Here is a 21,726-nt window from a genome sequence, read left to right on the forward strand (position 1 = left end):
TGGCACGGACTTGGAGGACCAAAGGGCCTGTTTCCACCCTGTTAAACTAAAACTAAGCTAAAGATATGTCAATTGACTCCTGTCCAATATGTATAGATCCTATATGTCCAATTACCCCTTGCCCAATGCCTTCTTCCTTTTCTGCCCACATTTGATAATAATCCAAAACAATGGTTGTTTTTCTCTCCTCTGTAGCTACTGTTAAAAACAAAATACTTTGAAGAGGGAAGATTTTTTTAAATCCTGTTCATCACAGATCTCTTCATTAAAAATATGAAAACAAAGGGCAAATTTCACGTTATATACAGGAAGAATATTGATGTGATATTTATACAGTTTGCATTGATTTAAAAGGACACCTTGATTTTTCAGTCATCAGTTTTTTGTTTTCAATTAATGAAAAAACATAACCTGAACTCAAATAATAACGTAGAAATTATGAAAGCTAATATATCACTATTCCTATCAAGGATAAGTTGCCACTTAAAAGCAATAAATGAAAAAAATGCCAAAGTATACAATGTTGAAGTGAAAAGCGTTCATTCCTTTAAGTGATGTCTCCTTCAGCAAGATTAGACGAACAGTGCAGTCTGCCTCCAGTCAATTCAGTTGCTGACTTAAAGAATTACTTCATATTACAATGCCAGCTTTTCGGGGCAGTGAGAAAGATTGCTAACTTGAGAGGAGGTAGGACAGGGGATGGAATCTCGAAGTATATACTCATGTTGTATGCTTGTGTAAAGTAATTTCAAAAGAATGATTGGATAAAAATTGTTCATTGTCAATTGTCTAAAGTGAGTTGGTAGAAACTCAATATTAGGAAAGGATATAGAGTCATGGAATCACAAAATGATACAGTGTGGAAACAGGCCCTTCGGCTCAACTTGCCCACACCAGCCAACATGTCCTAGCTACACTAGTCCCACCTTCCTGCATTTGGCCCATATCCCTCCAAACCTGCCTAACTGTTTCTTAAACACTGGGATAGTCCCAGCCTCAACTACCTCCTCTGACAGCTTGTTCCATATACCCACCACCCTTTATGTGAAAAATTTACCCCTCAGATCCTTATTAAATCTTTTCCCCTTCTTCTTAAACCTATGTCCTCCGGTCCTCGATTCACCTTCTCTGGGCAAGAGACTCTATACATCTACCCAATCTAATCCTCTCATGATTTTACACACCTTTATAAGACCACCTCTCTGCTTCCTTCCATGAAGCCAATTTTCTATCTCTCCTTAGATCCCATGTGGTCTAACCTTCCAGAGCAGCCTACCATGCGGAACCTTGTTGAATGCCTTACTGAAATCCATGTATACAGCATCGACAGCTCTGCCCTCATCGAGAGAGCTCTGCCCTCATTTTTGGTCACTTCTTGAAAAAATTAAATTCAGATAATTAATATTATTCTATCCGTTAAGCACTATTGCCTAAAGACAAATGTCCATCCATATTTGTGCTGATTGGGTGCATTCAATGTTTTTTTATTATTAACGTCAGAACAAATGTTCCCATTTGACTGTGGGTTTAAACATTTAATTCACTACAAATGATGTTTTGATAATTATCACTCACCAAATTAACCAACTATAGCATTAATTCTTTAGCATGGATTGAACCAGGAATTAAGCTATGATTCACATACTAACACTGAACATAAAGTTGCCATCATGGGTCCTGCTGGTACAATATCAATGGAGTGGAACTTGTGCATAAGATATGATTTTATTTTATTTTTAAACTTTGTTTAATACGGACAGATAGATAGATTAGATGGACAGATGAAATGGTGCATTGGAAGGCCAACTGGATGAATAAATAAACAAATGATCAAATAAATCAAAAGATGAAAATTGTTACATGAGTATTTGATGACAATCGTGTCAGGTCAGGTGATGTGTTGAAACTGTAGTGGAAACTGACTGAAACCATTGTGACCCTTATCACCACATCTGCAGCAAGAGTCTGCAGCTTGAAGAATTTCAGAGCTGTCTGAGATTTACTTCAGGAAGAATGAAAGTTACTGAGTAACTTATTCCAGGAGACAATTACATCCCATAAGCCTATACTATTAATTTGTCATGACTATGAGTGAGGCAAGTATGGTGATCAAGAAGATAGAATTGACACAAGAAGCAGAAGATATGTAGCCAGCTTGAGCATTAATGTCACAAACATAAGTAAATAGGCATGTTTTAACTTTCTTTTCGCAGAAGAAATTATTGGAAATAATAAAGAACACATCTAAAAGGAAAGAGGATCTCAAAGAAATTAACAATATAGTAGCTCTTCTTCCCTTCACACAATCCTTCTAAAGGGTCTCGACCCGAACCATCAGCTATCCATGTTCTCCAAAGATGCTGCCTGACCTGCTGAGTTGCTCCAGCACTCGGTATCTTTTCTGTGTACACCAACATCTTCAATTCTTATCTCTCATCAATGTACCGGCGCTTTGAGATGCCTGCTGCAGTTACTTCAGCTCTTTCGAAGCAGGGATGGCGGCTGCCTAGATCTGCATCGGGGTTTAATGCAGGAGAGGAGGGGCCGAGTGGCCTTGGCTGCGCGCTGGGGAGGGTCTGCGCGTGCGCCAACGGCTCCCGGGCGGCGATGGCGCGCGCGGTTGTCCGTTGGTTGCTGTGGCGCGCGCTGGCGGCGCCGACCCGACCTCCGGCCCGGGGGGCGGCCGGCACCAGTTACACGGCCGTGGAGCCGGGCAAGCCCGAGGAGATGGCGTTCGTGGAGTACGCGGCCGCACCGGAGGACGAGGAAGCGGAGGCGGCGGCGGAGATCATGGCCCAGCAGCGGGCGCTCAGCGCCCAGGCGGCCCCGGTGGCCTGCGACCAGGCTTCCGCCGCACTCGGCGCCCTGCGCCGCCAGCTGCACGCCATGGAGGCGCTGAGGCCGGCACGGGGAGCCGAGGCCACACGGGCGGTGCGGGGAGCCGAGCCGCTGGTGACCGATCCCGGCTTCCCTGCGCCCGAACTCCCGTCCAGGAAGAAGCGGCGGCGGCGCCTGGCCGGAGGCGAGGAGACGACGGCAGATGGCGAGCGTGGGGAGCACCGGGTGTTCGGCACTGCCGACCCGCTGGAGCCGGCCAGCGACTGCCCGTGTTCAGGCTGCGGCGCGCTGCTGCACTGCGCCGAGCCCTCGCTGCCCGGCTTTCTGCCCAGCGAGAAGTTCAAGCAGCTGAGCAAGGCCGGCCCCGGGGCGCTGCGGCGCGCCATCTGCCAGCGCTGCTTCCTCCTCATCCACCACCAGAAGGCTCTGGAGGTGCAGGTGCCGCTGGCCGAGTACCAGGGGCTTGTGGGGAGCATCGCCCGGCACAAGGCCTTGGTGCTTTACATGCTCGACCTTATTGACCTGAGCGGCGGCGGTGAACTGATCCCCAGCTTAGTGCCTCTGTTGGGACAGCGCAATACTGTGCTGGTGTTGGCCAACAAGATTGACCTGATCCCTGCAGACCACCCCCGCTACCTGCAGCGACTCCGGCGCCGGGTGTTAGAGCTGTGCAGCCAAGCAGGCCTGTGGACCGAGCCCTGCAGTGGGGGAGACGTGCACCTCATCAGTGCCAAGACCGGCTTTGGCATAGAGAAACTCATCTCCCATTTACAGAGCACCTGGCGCTACAAGGGCGACGTCTACCTGGTGGGCGGCACCAATGTGGGCAAGTCAACCCTCTTCAACACCCTTCTCCAATCGGATTACTGTAAATCCAAAGCCCCCGATGTCATCCAGAGAGCAACAGTGTCCCGCTGGCCGGGTAAGTTGAGCAGCCATAATTTAAAGAAGATCGGTACGAAATGTTGGAGTAACTCAGCGGGTCAGGTAGCATCTCTGGAGAAAACGAATAGGTGACGAGGCCCTTCATTAAAAGAACGGTCTGGAAGTAATTTAGAGGGTTTGGCAACATTTCTATGGCGAGAAACCCTGAAAGATTCAGGCCAATGACACAAAAGCACAATAGACTTATTTAGAACTCATTCAACTTTTGATGCCCGGAGAGGTGATGAAAGAAGCGCGGTCGAAAAGGAGAATCCCTGTATGACAACAACAATCAAGAGGGTCGGTAGGGTCCGGCAATAGAAAGCAATATTGGAACCGATAATAAAGCAAAGGAATCATAAACAGTTCAGTCATTGAGTTGTATAACACAGCCCACCATGACCATGCTGACCGTTTTGCCCATGTACACTAATCCCATTCTCCTGCACTAGGACTGGATTCTATGCCTTGTCTTGATAATTGTATCTGGTTCTACTACCTGATCTGATAGCGTTTCAGATAACCATGATGTCCCTTGGAAAATGAGCCCATTTCAAGTATTAACCTATTAAACCAAAATGAACTACTTTCAAAATATTATTTTTTTCCTTAGATAAAAAGACATGATATAGTCTGAAGAAGGATTTCGACCGGAAACGCCACCCATTCCTTCTCTCCAGAGATGCTGCCTTCCTGAATTACTCCAGCTTTTTGTGTCTATCTTCGATTTAAACCAGCATCTGCAGTTCCTTCTTACACATGATATAGTATTCCTAATTCACAATATTGCCTGTATTTGAAGCATAATGTGTCCAATTTTGTATTCAGTTCCCCTAGTATTAAACAATAATATTGTTTACTAAATCTAATTGCATGAAATTAGATGCAGCATTTGGCCCTTTGAATCTGCTTAGCTTGTCAAGAAAATCGTGGCTGATCTTTCACATTCAGTGAGGATAAGGGAACCCGAAGGATGGGAGGTGAGGAGATGGGGACTCGGATATATCCAAGGACACTGGGAAGCTAGAGAGGAAATTGCAGGTGCCTTGGCTGAGATTTATGAGTCATTAAATACTTTTGTCCACTAGGTAGGGACTATTGCATTTGGCATATCCTGTTCTCCTTAACTAGCTTCTCAGATCCATTCTCTACAAATTACTATGTCTAGAATGAGACAAATCCCTATGTCCCCAACTCTTGACCTTGCTGTCCTCCATAGGCTCCTTGTACTTGACAAGTTGCACAACCATACTTGGATACATTCATGAACTATATGTCATTGTACACATCTTATGCTCTTTGGAAACAGCTACTATCAATGCTGTACCCCTGTTATAATGTATTCCTTAAGCTCGTCTAATTTACTAATTCACATTGCTTTGAAAAGCTTTATAAAGAGTATTTTCCCTGTAACATATCCACCCTCACTTCATTTGCTTTACTGCTTTCCCTATCCATTTTATTATTTAGTGCGATATAATGCTCATATGTGAGCAAAAGTGTACAAATGCATTGTGTTCACAGTGCCCTGCAAATTCAACTATCTGTCAGAAATATTTTGTGAAATCTGCCACTTTTCAGAGAAATTGGTAAAAGTTTTTTTTAATTGGACTTTGATTTATTCAATTTTATTTGTTTAACAGGAACTACGTTGAATCTCCTTAAGTTTCCAATTATAAATCCCACACCAAATAGAATGTTTCAAAGATTGGAGAGACTAAAAGCGGATAAGTCGCAGACTGAAGATGACCTTATTGAGGAAGAGTTGAAAAACCTTCAGCAACTGAAGAAACATGGTTACTTGATTGGTAACAATTTTTTGTTTGTTCAAATATCTGAGACAACTTGATAATTCTGGACTGCTGGGTGTTCAAGAATGTATTGCTTCCCGATACATTATAGTCATATATACTGTATGGAAACTGGCTCTGGGCCCAACTTGCCCACACCAACACCCAACTAGCCCACACCGACAATATGGTACAAATGCTCCCCGACTTACGATGCTTCGACTTACAATATTTTGACTTTACAATGGTGCAAACGCTGGGCAATGGCAGCGAGCCACAGCTCGCTTCCGGCCACGTGATCAGGTGTATCAAATGCATTTCGACGTACAATATTTTCGGTTTACAATGGGTTTATCGGAACGTAACCCCATCGTAAGTTGAGGAGCACCTGTACTTGTTTTTACAAAGCACCACATGAGATAAATTTGATTTTAAACCTTCCTGGCCTTATATGATAAATTTTGTTTGTTGTAGTACCACATGAATAAATCTCCAAAGGTAGAGGAATAACATACAAAACCAGTTATCACTTGTACTTTTCTATTGTTGGATTGATCCACTTAAGTTGAAAATTCTATTGGTCTCCAATAAATTAGTGATTGTTAGAACTTACCTTTTTTTTCCAAGGATTTTCAGAGTAGGGTTCAAAGCTTCTTTATTCACGGCTCATAGTTGTTGCACCTTCAGACAAAAGGAGCAATCCAAGACAAACTAAAAATCCAAAAAGCACCACTGTGCAAGCTTACTTTATCTATACAAATAATTTGACTCTGGTCTATTTCCCATTGGCTTAAACACAATCACCTGGGTCATATCCAGTTTGTAGAATGCCTTCGAGATGGATTCTTAGAACAGCTTGTACTGGAGCCTACCAGGGAGAAGGCAATTCTGGATTTAGTGTTGTGTAATGATCCTGATCTGATAAGGGGACTAGAGGTAAAAGAGCCATTAGGAGGCAGTGATCACAACATGATAAGTTTTACTCTGCAAATGGAAAGGCAGAAGGGAAAATCGGAAGTGTCGGTATTACAGTATAGCAAAGGGGATTACAGAGGCATGAGGCAGGAGCTGGCCAAAATTGACTGGAAGGTGGCCCTAGCAGGGAAGACGGTAGAACAGCAATGGCAGGTATTCCTGGGAATAATGCAGAGGTTGCAGGATCAATTTATCCCAAAGAGGCGGAAAGACTCTAAGGGGAGTAAGAGACACCTGTGGCTGACGAGGGAAGTCAAGGACAGCATAAAAATTAAGGAGAGGAAGTATAACATAGCAAAGAAGAGTGGGAAGACAGAGGATTGGGACTCTTTTAAAGAGCAACAAAAGTTAACTAAAAAGGCAATACGGGGAGAAAAGATGAGGTACGAGGGTAAACTAGCCAATAATATAAAGGAGGATAGCAAAAGTTTTTTTAGGTACGTGAAGAGGAAAAAAATAGTCAAGGCAAATGTGGGTCCCTTGAAGACAGAAGCAGGGGAATTTATTATGGGGAACAAAGAAATGGCAGACGAGTTAAACCGTTACTTTGGATCTGTGTTTACTGAGGAGGATACACACAATCTCCCAAATGTTCTAGGGGCCGGAGAACCTAGGGTGATGGAGGAACTGAAGGAAATCCACATTAGGCAGGAAATGGTTTTGGGTAGACTGATGGGACTGAAGGCTGATAAATCCCCAGGGCCTGATGGTCTGCATCCCAGGGTACTTAAGGAGGTGGCTCTAGAAATAGTGGAAGCATTGGAGATCATTTTTCAATGTTCTATAGATTCAGGATCAGTTCCTGTGGATTGGAGGCTAGCAAATGTTATCCCACTTTTTAAGAAAGGAGGGAGAGAGAAAACGGGTAATTATAGACCAGTTAGTCTGACATCAGTGGTGGGGAAGATGCTGGAGTCGATTATAAAAGACGAAATTGCTGAGCATTTGGATAGCAGTAACAGGATCATTCCGAGTCAGCATGGATTTACGGGGGAAATCATGCTTGACAAATCTACTGGAATTTTTTGAGGATGTAACTAGGAAAATTGACAGGGGAGAGTCAGTGGATGTGGTGTACCTCGACTTTCAGAAAGCCTTCGACAAGGTCCCACATAGGAGATTAGTGGGCAAAATTAGAGCACATGGTATTGGGGGTAGGGTACTGACATGGATAGAAAATTGGTTGACAGACAGAAAGCAAAGAGTGGGGATAAATGGGCCCCTTTCGGAATGGCAGGCAGTGACCAGTTGGGTACCGCAAGGTTCGGTGCTGGGACCCCAGCTATTTACGATATACATTAATGACTTAGATGAAGGGATTAAAAGTACCATTAGCAAATTTGCAGATGATACTAAGCTGGGGGGTAGTGTGAATTGTGAGGAAGATGCAATAAGGCTGCAGGGTGACTTGGATAGGTTGTGTGAGTGGGCGGATACATGGCAGATGCAGTTTAATGTAGATAAGTGTGAGGTTATTCATTTTGGAAGTAAGAATAGAAAGGCAGATTATTATCTGAATGGTGTCATGTTAGGAAGAGGGGATGTTCAACGAGATCTGGGTGTCCTAGTGCATCAGTCACTGAAAGGAAGCATGCAGGTACAGCAGGCAGTGAAGAAAGCCAATGGAATGTTGGCCTTCGTAACAAGAGGAGTTGAGTATAGGAGCAAAGAGGTCCTTCTACAGTTGTACCGGGCCCTGGTGAGACCGCACCTGGAGTACTGTGTGCAGTTTTGGTCTCCAAATTTGAGGAAGGATATTCTTGCTATTGAGGGCGTGCAGCGTAGGTTCACTAGGTTGATTCCCGGAATGGCGGGACTGTCGTATGTTGAAAGGCTGGAGCAATTAGACTTGTATACACTGGAATTTAGAAGGAGGAGGGGGGATCTTATTGAAACATATAAGATAATTAGGGGATTGGACACATTAGAGGCAGGAAACATGTTCCCAATGTTGGGGGAGTCCAGAACATATGGGCGGCACGGTAGCGCAGCGGTAGAGTTGCTGCTTTACAGCGAATGCAGCGCCGGAGACTCAGGTTCGATCCTGACTACGGGTGCTGCACTGTAAGGAGTTTGTACGTTCTCCCCATGACCTGCGTGGGTTTACTCCAAGGTCTTCGGTTTCCTCCCACACTCCAAAGACGTACAGGTATGTAGGTTAATTGGCTGGGTAAATGTAAAAATTGTCCCTAGTGGGTGTAGGATAGTGTTAATGTACGGGGATCACTGGGCGGCACGGACTTGGAGGGCCGAAAAGGCCTGTTTCCAGCTGTATGTATATGATATATGATATGATAACAAGGGGCCACAGTTTAAGAATAAGGGGTAGGCCATTTAGAACGGAGATGAGGAAGAACTTTTTCAGTCAGAGAGTGGTGAAGGTGTGGAATTCTCTGCCTCAGAAGGCAGTGGAAGCCAGTTCGTTGGATGCTTTCAAGAGAGAGCTGGATAGAGCTCTTAAGGATAGCGGAGTGAGGGGGTATGGGGAGAAGGCAGGAACGGGGTACTGATTGAGAGTGATCAGCCATGATCGCATTGAATGGCGGTGCTGGCTCGAAGGGCTGAATGGCCTACTCCTGCACCTATTGTCTATTGTCTATATCCCTTCTTTATTGGTCCTGATCCCAGGGGGGCATTTGGTATTATCTCATTACCTTATCCAAATAAGGGTTTGGGGTACACAGACCTCGGTTAATTTTTTTCAGTTCAGGGCAGCTGGTCTCGCATAATCTGAGTTCATAGACTGTCTGGGTCCCTGGGCTCAAATAACTTCAGTTCGCAGACTGTTCTTTTCAAGGAGTCAGCAGTTTCTAACAGTCTCACTTTAGCAATACTCTGCAAACTTAATTATAAAGTTAAACAGTTAAGGGGAACAATAAAAAGTCTTCAAATTAGTGAGCATTTTAAACAGCAGAGTAGATTGGCAGTCGTAGATTACTTGGATGAATTTCTATCTTTTCTGGATCTCAATATTAGAACAATATATTTACCAGTATTAATAGCCCTGATTTGAGATGTTTTGCTTTTCTGGCGATTTCTTTACTTGATTTGTTGGACTTTGTACTATAAGGGTTTGGGGTACACAGACCTCGGTTAATTTCATTCTTTTTTTCAAATGTTTTTGTGTGAAAAGAATTGCAATTTCTGAAGCAAAGCTTTATTATTTAATTTGTTAATTTTTCAGATGAAATAATTCAGCCTGTTTTACCTATGTTAGGATTTGTTCTTCATTGCTGTTTTTCAATTGCCTTTTCCTATAATCTCTTTGTTTGCATTCAGTGGGAGGAGTTAACATTTTGTGTAGTGATTTATTTATTTTGTCGATAGATATGCATCTGCAATCTTCATCGTTCTATGACATCTGCTGAGTTGCTGCCCATTGGTGCTCTCAGCCACTCACATCTTTTTATTTCTTTCTCTTTAATTTTTTAATCCATCTGTCTATTGAGGGACCAAGATCACAATCTAACATCAGTCTACTGTTTTTAAGCAGGTTGTGGTCAGTTCATTTAGCCTTCCATGCCATACAAGATTGTTGTTATCTCTGCAGATGCTGCCTCATTTGCTGTCTACCAGTAGCTATTTTTTTTTCATCAAATTGTTCCCTTGGTTCAATGTCTTTAAAGGTAGAGTTGGCAGAACATTTCGTAATACTACAGTCGGTAAAGAGTGCAACAATGGGATCATTGAATGGGATCCAGATGAACTTGCCCTCAGTCCAGAACCCGAAGATGTTAATCAAGAAAATGTCTGGAACACCCAAGACCTAGTGGAATTCACATACAATGAAATAAAAGATGCTCGTTGGTTTTATGATACACCTGGCATTATGAAACAAGATTGTGTAAGTAGAACTATAAATTGAGAACTCTATAATTCTATAATTTATAATTATATAATTTTATATTCATATTACCATCATTGTTATGCAAAAGTGTTGAGCCTATTTTATTTCTTGAAAGGCACTTAAAAAAGCAAAATATAATGATTGGAAACATCATCTATAGATAATATTTTGGATGCTTAGTCTTAATAATAATAATAATAATAATAATATTCATTTATTGTCATTGCAACGAGTACAACGAAATTAAAAAAATAGCCAATCCTGACGGTGCGTACAAACATATATGCAATAAATGCAAAAACAAATAAATACATAAATACAATTAAATACAATTATATTAAGTACAAGATTTTTTAACGGTGTTGCCTAGTGCAAAGGTAGTGTTCAGTTCTCGTATGGCCCTGGGGTAAAAACTGTTCTTAAGTCTGTTTGTTCGGGATTTGATCGACCTGAAACGTCGACCAGAGGGCAGATGAACAAACAGACGGTGGCCGGGGTGGGATGGATCTTTTATTATTTTGCCTGCTCTACTGAGGCAGCGTAGGCTGAACAGGTGCTCCAGGGAGGGCAGTGAGCAGCCGATGATCTTCTGGGCCGTCGTGATGACCCTCTGAAGGGCCTTCCTGTCCTTTTCTGAGCAGCTGGCATACCATGTGGTTATACAGTATGCCAGCACACTCTCGATGGAGCAGCGATAGAAGGACAACATGAGCTTCTCCTGCAGGTTGGTTTTCCTGAGGATCCTCAGGAAGTGGAGTCTCTGCTGTGCCTTCTTTACTGTGGTGATGGTGTTGGTAGACCAGGTAAGATCCTCTGCGATGTGCGTACCCAGGAACCTGAAAGCTGGTACCCTTTCCACACAGACCCCATTGATGTAGAGTGGGTCGTAATCTCCACTGGTTTTTCTAAAGTCAATTATAAGTTCCTTTGTTTTGGAGGAGTTCAGGACCAGATTGTTCACTGAACACCATGCTGCCAGCCTTTGGATTTCATCCCTATAGGCTGTCTCATCTCCTTCTGAGATGAGTCCAACCACAGTCGTGTCATCCGCGAACTTGATGATGGTGTTGGTGGGATGGGTGGGGGCGCAGTCGTGAGTGTAGAGGGAGTAAAGGATGGGGCTCAACACACAGCCCTGTGGTGAGCCGGTGCTCAGTGTAATGGTGGAGGAGAGGTGAGGGCCTATTTTGACGGTCTGGGGGCGGTTGGTCAGGAAGTCCTTGATCCATTGGCAGATGGTTTGGGAAAATCCAAGGTCGGAAAGTTTGGTGACCAGTCTGCTCGGGATGACCGTGTTAAAGGCAGAGCTGAAGTCGAGGAAGAGCATCCTCACATAGCTCCCCTGGTGTTCAAGGTGGGTCAGTGCAGTGTGAAGAGCAGTGTCGATGGCATCCCCTGTAGACCTATTTGCTCTGTAGGCAAACTGGTGTGGGTGAACTGTGCTCTCTTTTGAGATGAATCAAATAGGGAAAGGGCAAAAGAGATAGCACTTCTGAAGATCAACAACAAATCTTAGACAGTCACGGTAATGGTTTGTAAATAAATTGGCTAATCATCCTTTTAAATCGGAAATGATTTGTCATGAATGAAACAAAAACAAAGGCGGAATACATCTCTACATACCTTGATACCATCCTATTGCCCCGTCCAGTCCCTTCCAACCTACATTTGAGATATATCACATGCCCTTAAAATCTTCAACAACTGTCAAGTTCTAGGACTCCGTTGCATCATATTTACCATGAATGTCCATTCCCTCTGGACCCCCATCCCCCACCAGGAAGATCTTAAGTCCCTCTTTTTTTCTCAAATAGAGACCCAATCAATTTTCCTCTACTAACACTCCTCTGCTTGGCAGAACTTGTGCTCACCCTCAACAACTTCTCTTTCAACTCCTCTCACTTTCTCTGGAACAAAGACTGCTCAGCGTAACAGACAAAAGAATAGGCATAGCCGAGGCAATGCAAGTGCTGATGGCTACACCTTGAACTTGAAGGTGTAGCCATGAGCACTTGCATTACCTCGGCTATGCCTATTTTTTTTGTCTGTTATGCTGAGCAGTCTTTGTTCCAGACAGGGGACAGACTATCGACTGACATCGACTACAAACCTACCAATTCCCACAGTTATCTGGACTACAGTTCAGCTGGCAATATATTCAACACAAGCATTGTGGACCGAAGGGCCCGTTCCTGTGCTGCACTGTTCTATGTACACTTCTGCCCACCATGCCTCTTGCAAAGATGCTATCCCCTATTGTCAATTCATCCGTCTCCCTAGCATCTGCTCCCAAGATATTTTCCATTCAAGGACATGAGATGTCCTCTTTCTTTCATAAAGGTCATAGATGGATTGCAAGACATGCGGCTCCTCTGTGTCGTGTAGCTCTGCTCTCCCTCCCCTCAGACGCAACAAAGTTCCCCTAGTCCTCGCCTTTCATTCCACTAACAACCCACACATTGCCCTCCAACATTTCCATTACTTCCAATGTGTCCTGACCACCCGTCACATCTTCCCATCTCCAGCATTTTCTGGTATTCTCCCTTCACAATTCCTTTATCACTCATCTCTTCCCATCTAGACCATACCCTCCGTGGGTACTTTCCCCTGCTACCGCAGGAGATGTAACACCTGTCCCTATACCTCCTCCCTCACCTTCATCTGGATCCCGACAGTACTTCCAAGTGAGACGGCGGTTCATGTGCACCTCCTCCAATCTCATGTATTGGGCACCTAAATGTGGCCTGCTATACTTCGCCAAGACCATGCACAGACTTGATGGCCGTTTTTCCAAGGCCTGCGGCAACTCCGAATTGCTAACCATTTTAACTTCCCTTCTCATTCGCATCCTGACCTTTCTGTCCTGGACCAGCTCCATTTGCCAGAGTGAGTCCACACACAAACTGGGGGAACAGCAGCTCATATTCCACTTGGGTAGCTGACAACCCAACAGTATGAACAATTGAATTCTCCAACTTAAGGTAAACTTTATAGCACACCCATATAAAAGGTTTAACTTGTTAAAGAGAGAATTTGTTAATGTCCATTTACGAAAGCTCTTTGTGATCAACTGAGTGTAAAGGCTGTTTTAATTCTTGTTATAACACAATGGTTACATGGTGGGTAAATATTGTACTTATCAACCTTTTCAGCATTTCCCAAAGAGCTTTAAAGTCAATGAATTACTTGTGGAAAAAATATATATTAGCTTGGGTTTTTGCAGTAGAATCTTGCAGGCAATATACAATTCTTTAAAGATGTAGAAATAAGTAATTGGATCATCTAGTGCACAGCTGCCTCAAAAGTTAAACTGCTCTGACTTAACTCCATTTCATTTACAGATTTTAAATCTACTTACAAGTCAAGAATTGAAGGTTGTGATGCCTTGTTCTGGTATCATCCCTCGAACGTATGTACTGCAGCCAGGAATGGTGCTGTTTTTAGGTGCCCTTGGCCGCATTGACTTTCTAAAGGTAACCTCAATTGGAAATCTCAATTAAACAATAGCTGGCATTTATAGTCTGAAGAAGGGTCTCGACCCAAAACGTCACCCATTCCTTCTCTCCTGATTTACTCCAACATTTTGTGAATAAATACCTGGCATTTATAAATGCCTTTTAGAGGAATAATTGCACAAGACACTTCAAGCTTTTGCAGACATCTTTAATGGAGCCATTAAAAATGAATGTGAGGGTCTGTATGGGTTTGTTCTTCTGTTATACCAAATACTAAAGTTCTTAGTCAACCCCAAATATGAATTCGTGTTTTTAAAAGGATTTATTTTTAAATCACATTGAAGTGAAATACTTTAATTAACGTAGTATTCAATTTCCAAACCTGAGAATTGGATTTTTTTAAGAGCATAATCAATTTACAATTGAGCTATCTTGTCCTTTGATCCATGTTGGAATTGGTAATATACAGGTTGAACAATTTTTCTTGCAATTGATGGTCCACCCACCACGATAATCCAGACAAAATTAAGAGAGTTCAGTTGAAATTCTCTGAGCAGCCGCAGCTGGCATTGCGAGTGGCGAGCGCTCTTTCCGGTCATGTCCCTCTGCCTTACAAGAGTCAACTGTGCTCTCAATCTCTCCTAATTGTTTCGCGAAGACAATGCAGTAAACCCTTGTTTTAATGATCCCCTTATAACATGTCGGATATAGTGGACGGACCTGTCGACCCATCCCCAGCTCACGCTGTCTCTGGCCATTTAGAGCCTGGCTTCCGACCCCACTCCTGACTCGCAAGGTGCACCAGTGAGCCTTTCTTCACCCACTGAAAGGGCACAAAGTGCTGGACTAAATCAGCGGGTCATGATCTCTGAAGAACACAGATGGGGACCCTTCCTCATACTGGTTCAGTCGGTGGAGTTACTCCAGCACTTTGTGTCGTTTCACTTTAAAACGCAGCGCCGAAGCCACTAGTCTGCACTAGTGAGCCCTTCATCACCCGTTCATGCGGCTATTGTTGCGATTCACCTTGTAGACCCTGACGGGATGTGCTTTCTTCAGGCTACTGACAACAACAGACGCGGTTGGTCACCGCGGAGCTCCCACCCCTCTCACCTGCTGCCGTTTCCAAAGTGGAGTATGTCAGCGATTCCGAGGGGGAGGCGATACAAAGGGGCTGCAACATGACCCATAACAATGGGTGCGTCACTGGAACACGTGGCGAGTGAAGAAGGTCTTGCTGGTGCACTTTGCGAGTCCGCAAATGAAGTCGGAAACCAAGGATCTAAACGGCCATGGAGATGATGGGAGCCGGGGATTAGTCAGCAAGTCATTCCATTCACATTCAGTTTACATTCTATATTTGTTTTATTTAAGTTTCTGGCACTCCGTTGTGCTTTAGAGAGGTGGGAGTGGTGTATTGTCGTTTCATTATCACGTGACCTCTGTTGATCCTGAAAAATGGATAATCCAGAAAGGCTCTGGGACTGAGGGTGCCGGAAAATTGGTGTTCAACCTGTTATGACAATCTACTCTTTACTTGTTTCCTGTGACGTTAATGCCAACTCTTCCACCTTCACTTCATTTGTGTGATTGATTTCCTGTCCATGTTATTATTTAATCCTGCACATTGGTCAATGCATAAACAAGGTTGTACAAATGTACAATGCGTTTTGTGCACGTTACACTAACTGTGGAAAAATTACAATATGAAAAGTTTGTGAAATATCTGCTCAGTATCAGAAATGTTTCATCCTGGTCTGAAGTTACAAGTAAACTGTGAGCTCCTTTATTAAGAGTTCTTTAGTTTTTATAAAGATTTGCACTATGGTGGCAGTTTTAGTGAATACTCCAACTTAAGTTGGAGACAGATTTCGGGGAAATGGGTTTCTAAAATCAAAAGGCATGAAGATATGTGGAGTTAGTAGAATTATGATCATCCATAATCAGATTCCGTGACTGAATTGCCTTGAGGGAATAGTCTCCTGCAATTTTCCTACATGTCTATATTCACAGCCAGTGAAAGATTAGTGTAGTCAGTTGGAAATATGGTAGCCAATATGTATACACTGTGCTTCCACAAATGGATTGCTTTTTAAAAGGTTGGTCTAGGTGACTACATTTTGACCAAAGCATCAGAAATAAATTTGGTCGCCTTCAAAACCATACTATGGTATCTATTGCATCCTTCCTATGAGACAATATTTTTAATTAAATCCTTGTGTAACTATTCCTCCAATAGTACCATAACAAATACTTCTCTAGGTTTTCAGTGCAGGTCCATGTGCTTAGATCTCAGTTGAAAATTTGATCACAGTCTTTCACATGGAGACAAACGTATCATCAACTGAGCCACTGTTGACATCAACTCGGCACAATGTTTGGATAATTAGAAGTAGTAAGTACAATAAATCATCTTGAATGCCATGGAAAACAGGTGGAAGGAGCTAAAGGACTGAGTTGACACCAAGATACTCTGGAGGTGTCCCAGACAAGTGTTAATCCCACACCAAAATATATATCATGTGTCACAGATATAGTCTGCTGGAGAGAAAATGGAAGTGGTTGTAGTAAAAAAAAATGTTAATCTCTGGTTACAGTTAGGAACGCAGCGTTTAAAATGGGAAAATGAGTCCCTTTCATCACTGAACCTTGATTTGGCTGTATCTCAACAGATACTGTCAGATCTGCTGAATGTTTCTAACATTTTGCTTTTGTTTTGGATTTGCATTTTGTGTTTTTTTAACACATTCTTTTAAGACATTTTCATTTCTTTCCAGGGCGAAGAGTCAGCCTGGTTTTCAGTTGTGGCTTCCAACAAAATTCCAGTTCACATAACACGCCTTGAAAAAGCAGATTCAATCTACGAAAGTCATGCTGGAAAGACACTACTTGGGGTGGGTTATATTTATTTATCAAGGAAAATATTGTATGGTGTGCTGTCAAAATTTAAATTAGTAATTTTACTTTTGGCCAATTTCTAGTACATATGGCAAAGATGCCCCGTGTAATTTACCCATACATCGGACACAATGCTAGTTGTCTTGAAAATGAGATACAGTAACCATGTACTGAACCAATGACTGAACCAATGAAAATACACAGGCAGAAATAAATATTGACTAAGTTGTGTTTCACCAGAATTCTATTCAGTTATGTACATTTTGTGAACCAATATGAACCACCACACTCGGGAATAGCTTCTTCCCCTCTGTTATCAGGTTTCTGAACTGTCCATAAGCTACGGTACTTTTTGATTCACCTCCACCCCACTGAGGACATAGGACTTTGTCTATGGAACTGATGCGTTACAATGCTGAGAGCTATATTCTGTACTCAGTATTTTCACTTTTGCTCTTTTATATTTGAATTTGACTTGATTGTATTTGTGTATGGTTTATCTGATCTGTTTGGATAGCATGCAAAATAGCTTTTCACTGTACCTCAGTAGAGACAACAAACTTAAACCTAAATGCTCGGTTGTCAATGTATTCTAGACAATTATCAGTAATTTTTGGAATATTAAGGGACCTGAGGGATAAGGGACTAAAATAACAAAGATCCTATAATTCACTGTTACAGCATTTAGAAATCCAATGGTTTTGTGTCTAGCTGACCAGCTATTGTTTTTTTTTTGTATGGCCTTTCCCACCCATCATCCCAGTTTGAAAACGTAATCTTTGCAAAATGAAGGTACAAATTGATGTTTTGTGCAAAGACCATGATTTAGATGTGGAAGTGGCCTGAGATGATTGTAGTTGTTGATGCTGAAGAAAGATTGGTATGATGTGGTGTGAAATGGTATAAAGGAAATAAGAAATTTGCTTAAGAAATTAGACCCAGTTTAGGGGATGAATTGTTTGGCAACCGAACCTCGAGCTCTACTTAAGGAAGTCAATTTATCAGGTTAGATTCAGTAGATATAGCTGTAATATAAAATCTGTACAATATGGTACACATTTAGTAAGAGATGATTTCAATGGAGCTGCAGAACTCCTAAGGATGCTAAAACGCACTTCCACATTACTAATTCTCAAGTCTAAATGTTGAAGTGTTTCTAAACTGCCTGATGTGTCAAAATCTCTACTAGGTTCCTATTGGTGACGAGGAAAGAATGAAAAAATTCCCTCCTCTGGTTTCTCAGGACATTGAATTGGATGGAATTGGAACTCTCGAGGCTGTTGCTGACATTAAATTTTCTTCAGCAGGTACTCTTAATTGTATTTGGACATATTTCAGATAATGCTAATTTGCATTGGTATGCTTTTCAGGTCACCAGAGTAGCATATTTAAAAAGTACTTACTAATATACAATAAATATTATACATTGGAGCACACAGTGCTGTAGCCAAAATAAAAAAAATAAAGTTCTACTCCCCTTGATAAAAATCTTTTAGAATAGTTACCTTCTTTGTTGAACCAGATAAATATGTATGTAGACAAAGCAATCACCTTAAAAAAAAAGTAAATTGTCCGTAATCATGTCTCCTGCCATGATTTTTAAATCTGACTAGATGAACTGAAATGGCTGGATGTTTTGAGACTACAAGGGACATGAGGCTCAAATGCTTCTAGATCGACGTTGTGATTTTGAATTTCCTTATACACTACAATACAGAGAACTCTGCTAACTTTATTGCAGAATTCGAATAAATGTCTAATCTTTTGTTTGCATTTCTCAGGCTGGATTGCAGTGACTGCTCATTCAAACGATAGAATTCACCTTCGTGCTTATATTCCTGCTGGAATTGGCTTAATGGTTGAGAAGCCACCACTCCTGCCATTCATTGTCGGTGTTAAAGGAGAACGAAAAAGAAAAAGTGCAGCCTATAAACTTAAAAAGCAATTGCCATTTGTTCAGAACTTTACAACCCACAAGAAAAATGCAAATGTAGCAGATTTATTAAAGTGACTATCATAGAATCTAAAATTAAATTTGCACCCAGAGACTAAACTTTCAATGTGCGAGTTACATTGTTTTGCTGCGATTCTGCAAGAAAGCCGATTACTTTATCAGCAATGCCTGTGCTATCTATACTTGATTTATGTAAGAAATTTCATTACTGAGTTGTATACTTTTGACAGAATTCAGAATAAATGATTGCACTGAATCATGTTGACCTGCTAATCAAAATTTGAATGGACCTGAGCAGAACTGTGCAGATATTTAAATATAAAGGCCCAATCATCAGATGTGGGGAAGTTTGATCTCCCAGCATGGTCTCAACCTTAAAGCTGATGCCAGTGATGTCCGTTGGATCCCTTGGGCTGGAGGAATATAATCGTTGACATTTGTTTGTTCTAACTACAACATGCCAACTTCAATGGTACATTTGTTCTATTTGCACTGTTGCAGACAGAAGACAACTACCATGCAGTGATGGGAGACATGGGTGAATGAAATTACAACTTAGAATATGATATCTCCAGTACATAACAATCAATGAGATCATAAAATGATCTATGTAACACCATTTTTAAAGGGCCAGGTTTGTGACAGGTTTTACTAAGCTTTTAGTAAAGCTGAGAGATGGAGTTGTCGTTTCAGTTCATTAATTTCTCAAGGGCCTTTAACCAAAAATACTTACTGTTTCTCTTGCCACAGCTGTTTGCCCAGCTAAGTGTTTCCAACATTTGCAGGCTGCATCAAAACACTTTAAATGACAACTATTTCTGCTTCCAACATCCTTCACATAGTGGATTCTAGAACTTCCAGTGCACAATTTTTAAAAAATGCTAATTCTGCCAGTTATTTTAAACCTAGCTGAGGGATCCAAAATCAAGGGCATAAAAGGTAATTCAGTTACCACATTTATTCAATTGAGCTGTATAAAATTAAATCAGCTGAGAAATTCTTCCCTTATCCCCTTTTCCAATAATATAGTATAGCATATAAACAGGTCTTTTGGCCAACAATGTCTACTGAGCATGATGCCAAGACTGACTCTTACCTGCCTGCACATTTTTCACACCCTTCCATTCCCTGCATATTCATATGCCTATCCAAGTTTCCTAAATGCCATATCGCATCTGCCTCAACCACCAACTCCAGCAGTGTCCCAGGCACTCACCACCCTCTACGATAGAATATTTGCCACACACATCTTTAAACTGCAACTCTCACCTTAAAGCTGGGTCTGCTGGTATTTGATTTTCCCTTCCTTGGAAAAAAGTTCTGGCTGTCTATCCTAGTACTTCTCACAATTTTATATACTTCTATCAGGTGTCCCCACAACCTCTGGCGTTCCAGAAAAAACAAACCAAGTCAGTCCAAACTCTCCCTGTAGCTAATATCGCCTAATCCAGGTATCATTCTGGTAAACCTCTGCACCCTTTCCAAAGGCTCCACATGTATTCTGTAAAGGGGCGACCAGACCTGCAAGCAATACTCCATATGCGGCCTAACTAAAATCCTATAAAGCTGCATCATGACTCCGATTCTTGTGCTCAATGCCCTGACCAATGAATGCCTTCTTTACCACTCTATCTGCTTTGCCACTCTATCTGCTTGTGACAGGCAGTCGACAGCTTTACCTATCTGGGTAGTACACTCTCGCGAGTGGTGAACATTGACGCTGAGGTCATCAACAGGATTGCCAAGGCCAGCGCTGCCTTTAGGCGACTCCGTGAGAATGTTTGGGAGCGTAGAGGACTCAGCCTTACCACCAAGCTGAAGGTCTACCATGCAGTGGTACTCACCACTCTTCTCTATGCCAGTGAGACCTGGACTGTCTGCAGCAGACATGCCAAACAGCTCAATCACTTTCACTTGAGCTGCCTACGCAGACTCCTTCACATCAGGTGGCAGGACAAAATTCCCAAAACAGAGGTCTTGGAACGGGCCGGAATCCCCAGCGTCCACACCCTCCTACGGAAAGCCCAAGCCAGATGGGCAGGCCATGTCGTCAGAATGCCCGAGAGTCGACTGCCAAAACAGCTTCTGTACGGAGAACTGTGTCAGGGCAAGCGCTCAGTAGGAGGACAGAAGAAACGGTTTAAGGACTGCCTCAAAGTGTCCCTCAAAGACTTGGACATCAACCTCAGCACTTGGGACTCTCTTGCTCTGGGCCGTCCAACCTGGCGTAGCAAGCTCACCACAGGAGCCCGTGCAGCAGAGAACAGACGCACTGCAGAGGCCCAGAGGAAACGCACTGCGCGCAAGGCCCGGGCTACCTACACTTCCACTGCAGCAGCCATCCACTTGTGTCCTACGTGTGGGCGTGCCTTCCGGGCCCGGATTGGCCTCACCAGTCACTTCCGGACCCACAGTCACCAATCCTCCAACTGAAAGTGAAGTCATGGTCATCTTCGAACCCGAAGGACGAACATCTGCTTGTGTTTCCACTTTTAGTTATGGACTTGGACCCCCAGATCCCTCTGTTCATCAATGCCTTTGAGGGTTATGCCATTAATTGTAGATTTTCCCTCTTGCTTTTCACCTCCCAAAGTGCAACATCACACACTTGCTCAGATTAAATTCCATCTGCATTTCTCACCCATTTCTGCAACTGATCTATAATCCCAATGTATACTTTGACCGCTTTCCTCACAGTCCGCACTCCCAGCAATCGGTCGGGGACGAGCTGTCTGTCCGTGGGCGTGGGGAAGAGAGCGGAAGTTTTGTTGCCTCCATCACAGTGAGGGGGTGTTTGGAGTCACTGTGATGGATGTTTGTGTTGGGGTTATGTGTCTTGGGTTCTTTTTTTTTGTGTGACTGCTGGTAACGTAATTTCGTTCGGTACCTCGGTACCGAATGACAAATAAAGCTCTGTATTCCTGTATCTTGGTGTCAACTGTAAACATGCTGATCAACCCATCTACGTTTATGTCCAAGTCATTTAAATAGATCACAAACAGCAGAGGTCCTGCAAACAGCATGGATCCCTGTGAAACTACTGGA

General features: G+C 42.8%; 1 protein-coding gene across 1 annotated transcript; it reads left to right on the forward strand.

Annotated features, from left to right (window-relative positions):
- Positions 1 to 2,574: 2,574 nt before the first annotated feature.
- On the forward strand, positions 2,575 to 21,550 carry noa1 (nitric oxide associated 1). The gene is made up of 7 exons (XM_078395956.1): positions 2,575 to 3,760; positions 5,406 to 5,570; positions 10,154 to 10,371; positions 13,716 to 13,847; positions 16,607 to 16,723; positions 17,917 to 18,034; positions 18,509 to 21,550. Exons 1-7 carry the CDS (start codon positions 2,608 to 2,610, stop codon positions 18,736 to 18,738), a joined length of 2,133 nt encoding a protein of 710 aa, XP_078252082.1. The 5' UTR covers positions 2,575 to 2,607; the 3' UTR covers positions 18,739 to 21,550.
- Positions 21,551 to 21,726: the final 176 nt, after the last annotated feature.

This window comes from Rhinoraja longicauda, chromosome 3 (assembly GCF_053455715.1).
Source record: "Rhinoraja longicauda isolate Sanriku21f chromosome 3, sRhiLon1.1, whole genome shotgun sequence".
Classification (NCBI taxonomy): Eukaryota; Metazoa; Chordata; class Chondrichthyes; order Rajiformes; family Arhynchobatidae; genus Rhinoraja; species Rhinoraja longicauda.

Excerpts from the sequence above, each read along its gene's own strand:
- noa1 (XM_078395956.1), top strand. The coding sequence starts at position 2,608 with ATGGCGCGCGCGGTTGTCCGTTGGTTGCTGTGGCGCGCGCTGGCGGCG. Across the intron at positions 3,761-5,405 it reads AACAGTGTCCCGCTGGCCGG|GAACTACGTTGAATCTCCTT; the intron begins GTAAGTTGAGCA and ends TTTGTTTAACAG. Across the intron at positions 10,372-13,715 it reads GCATTATGAAACAAGATTGT|ATTTTAAATCTACTTACAAG; the intron begins GTAAGTAGAACT and ends TTTCATTTACAG.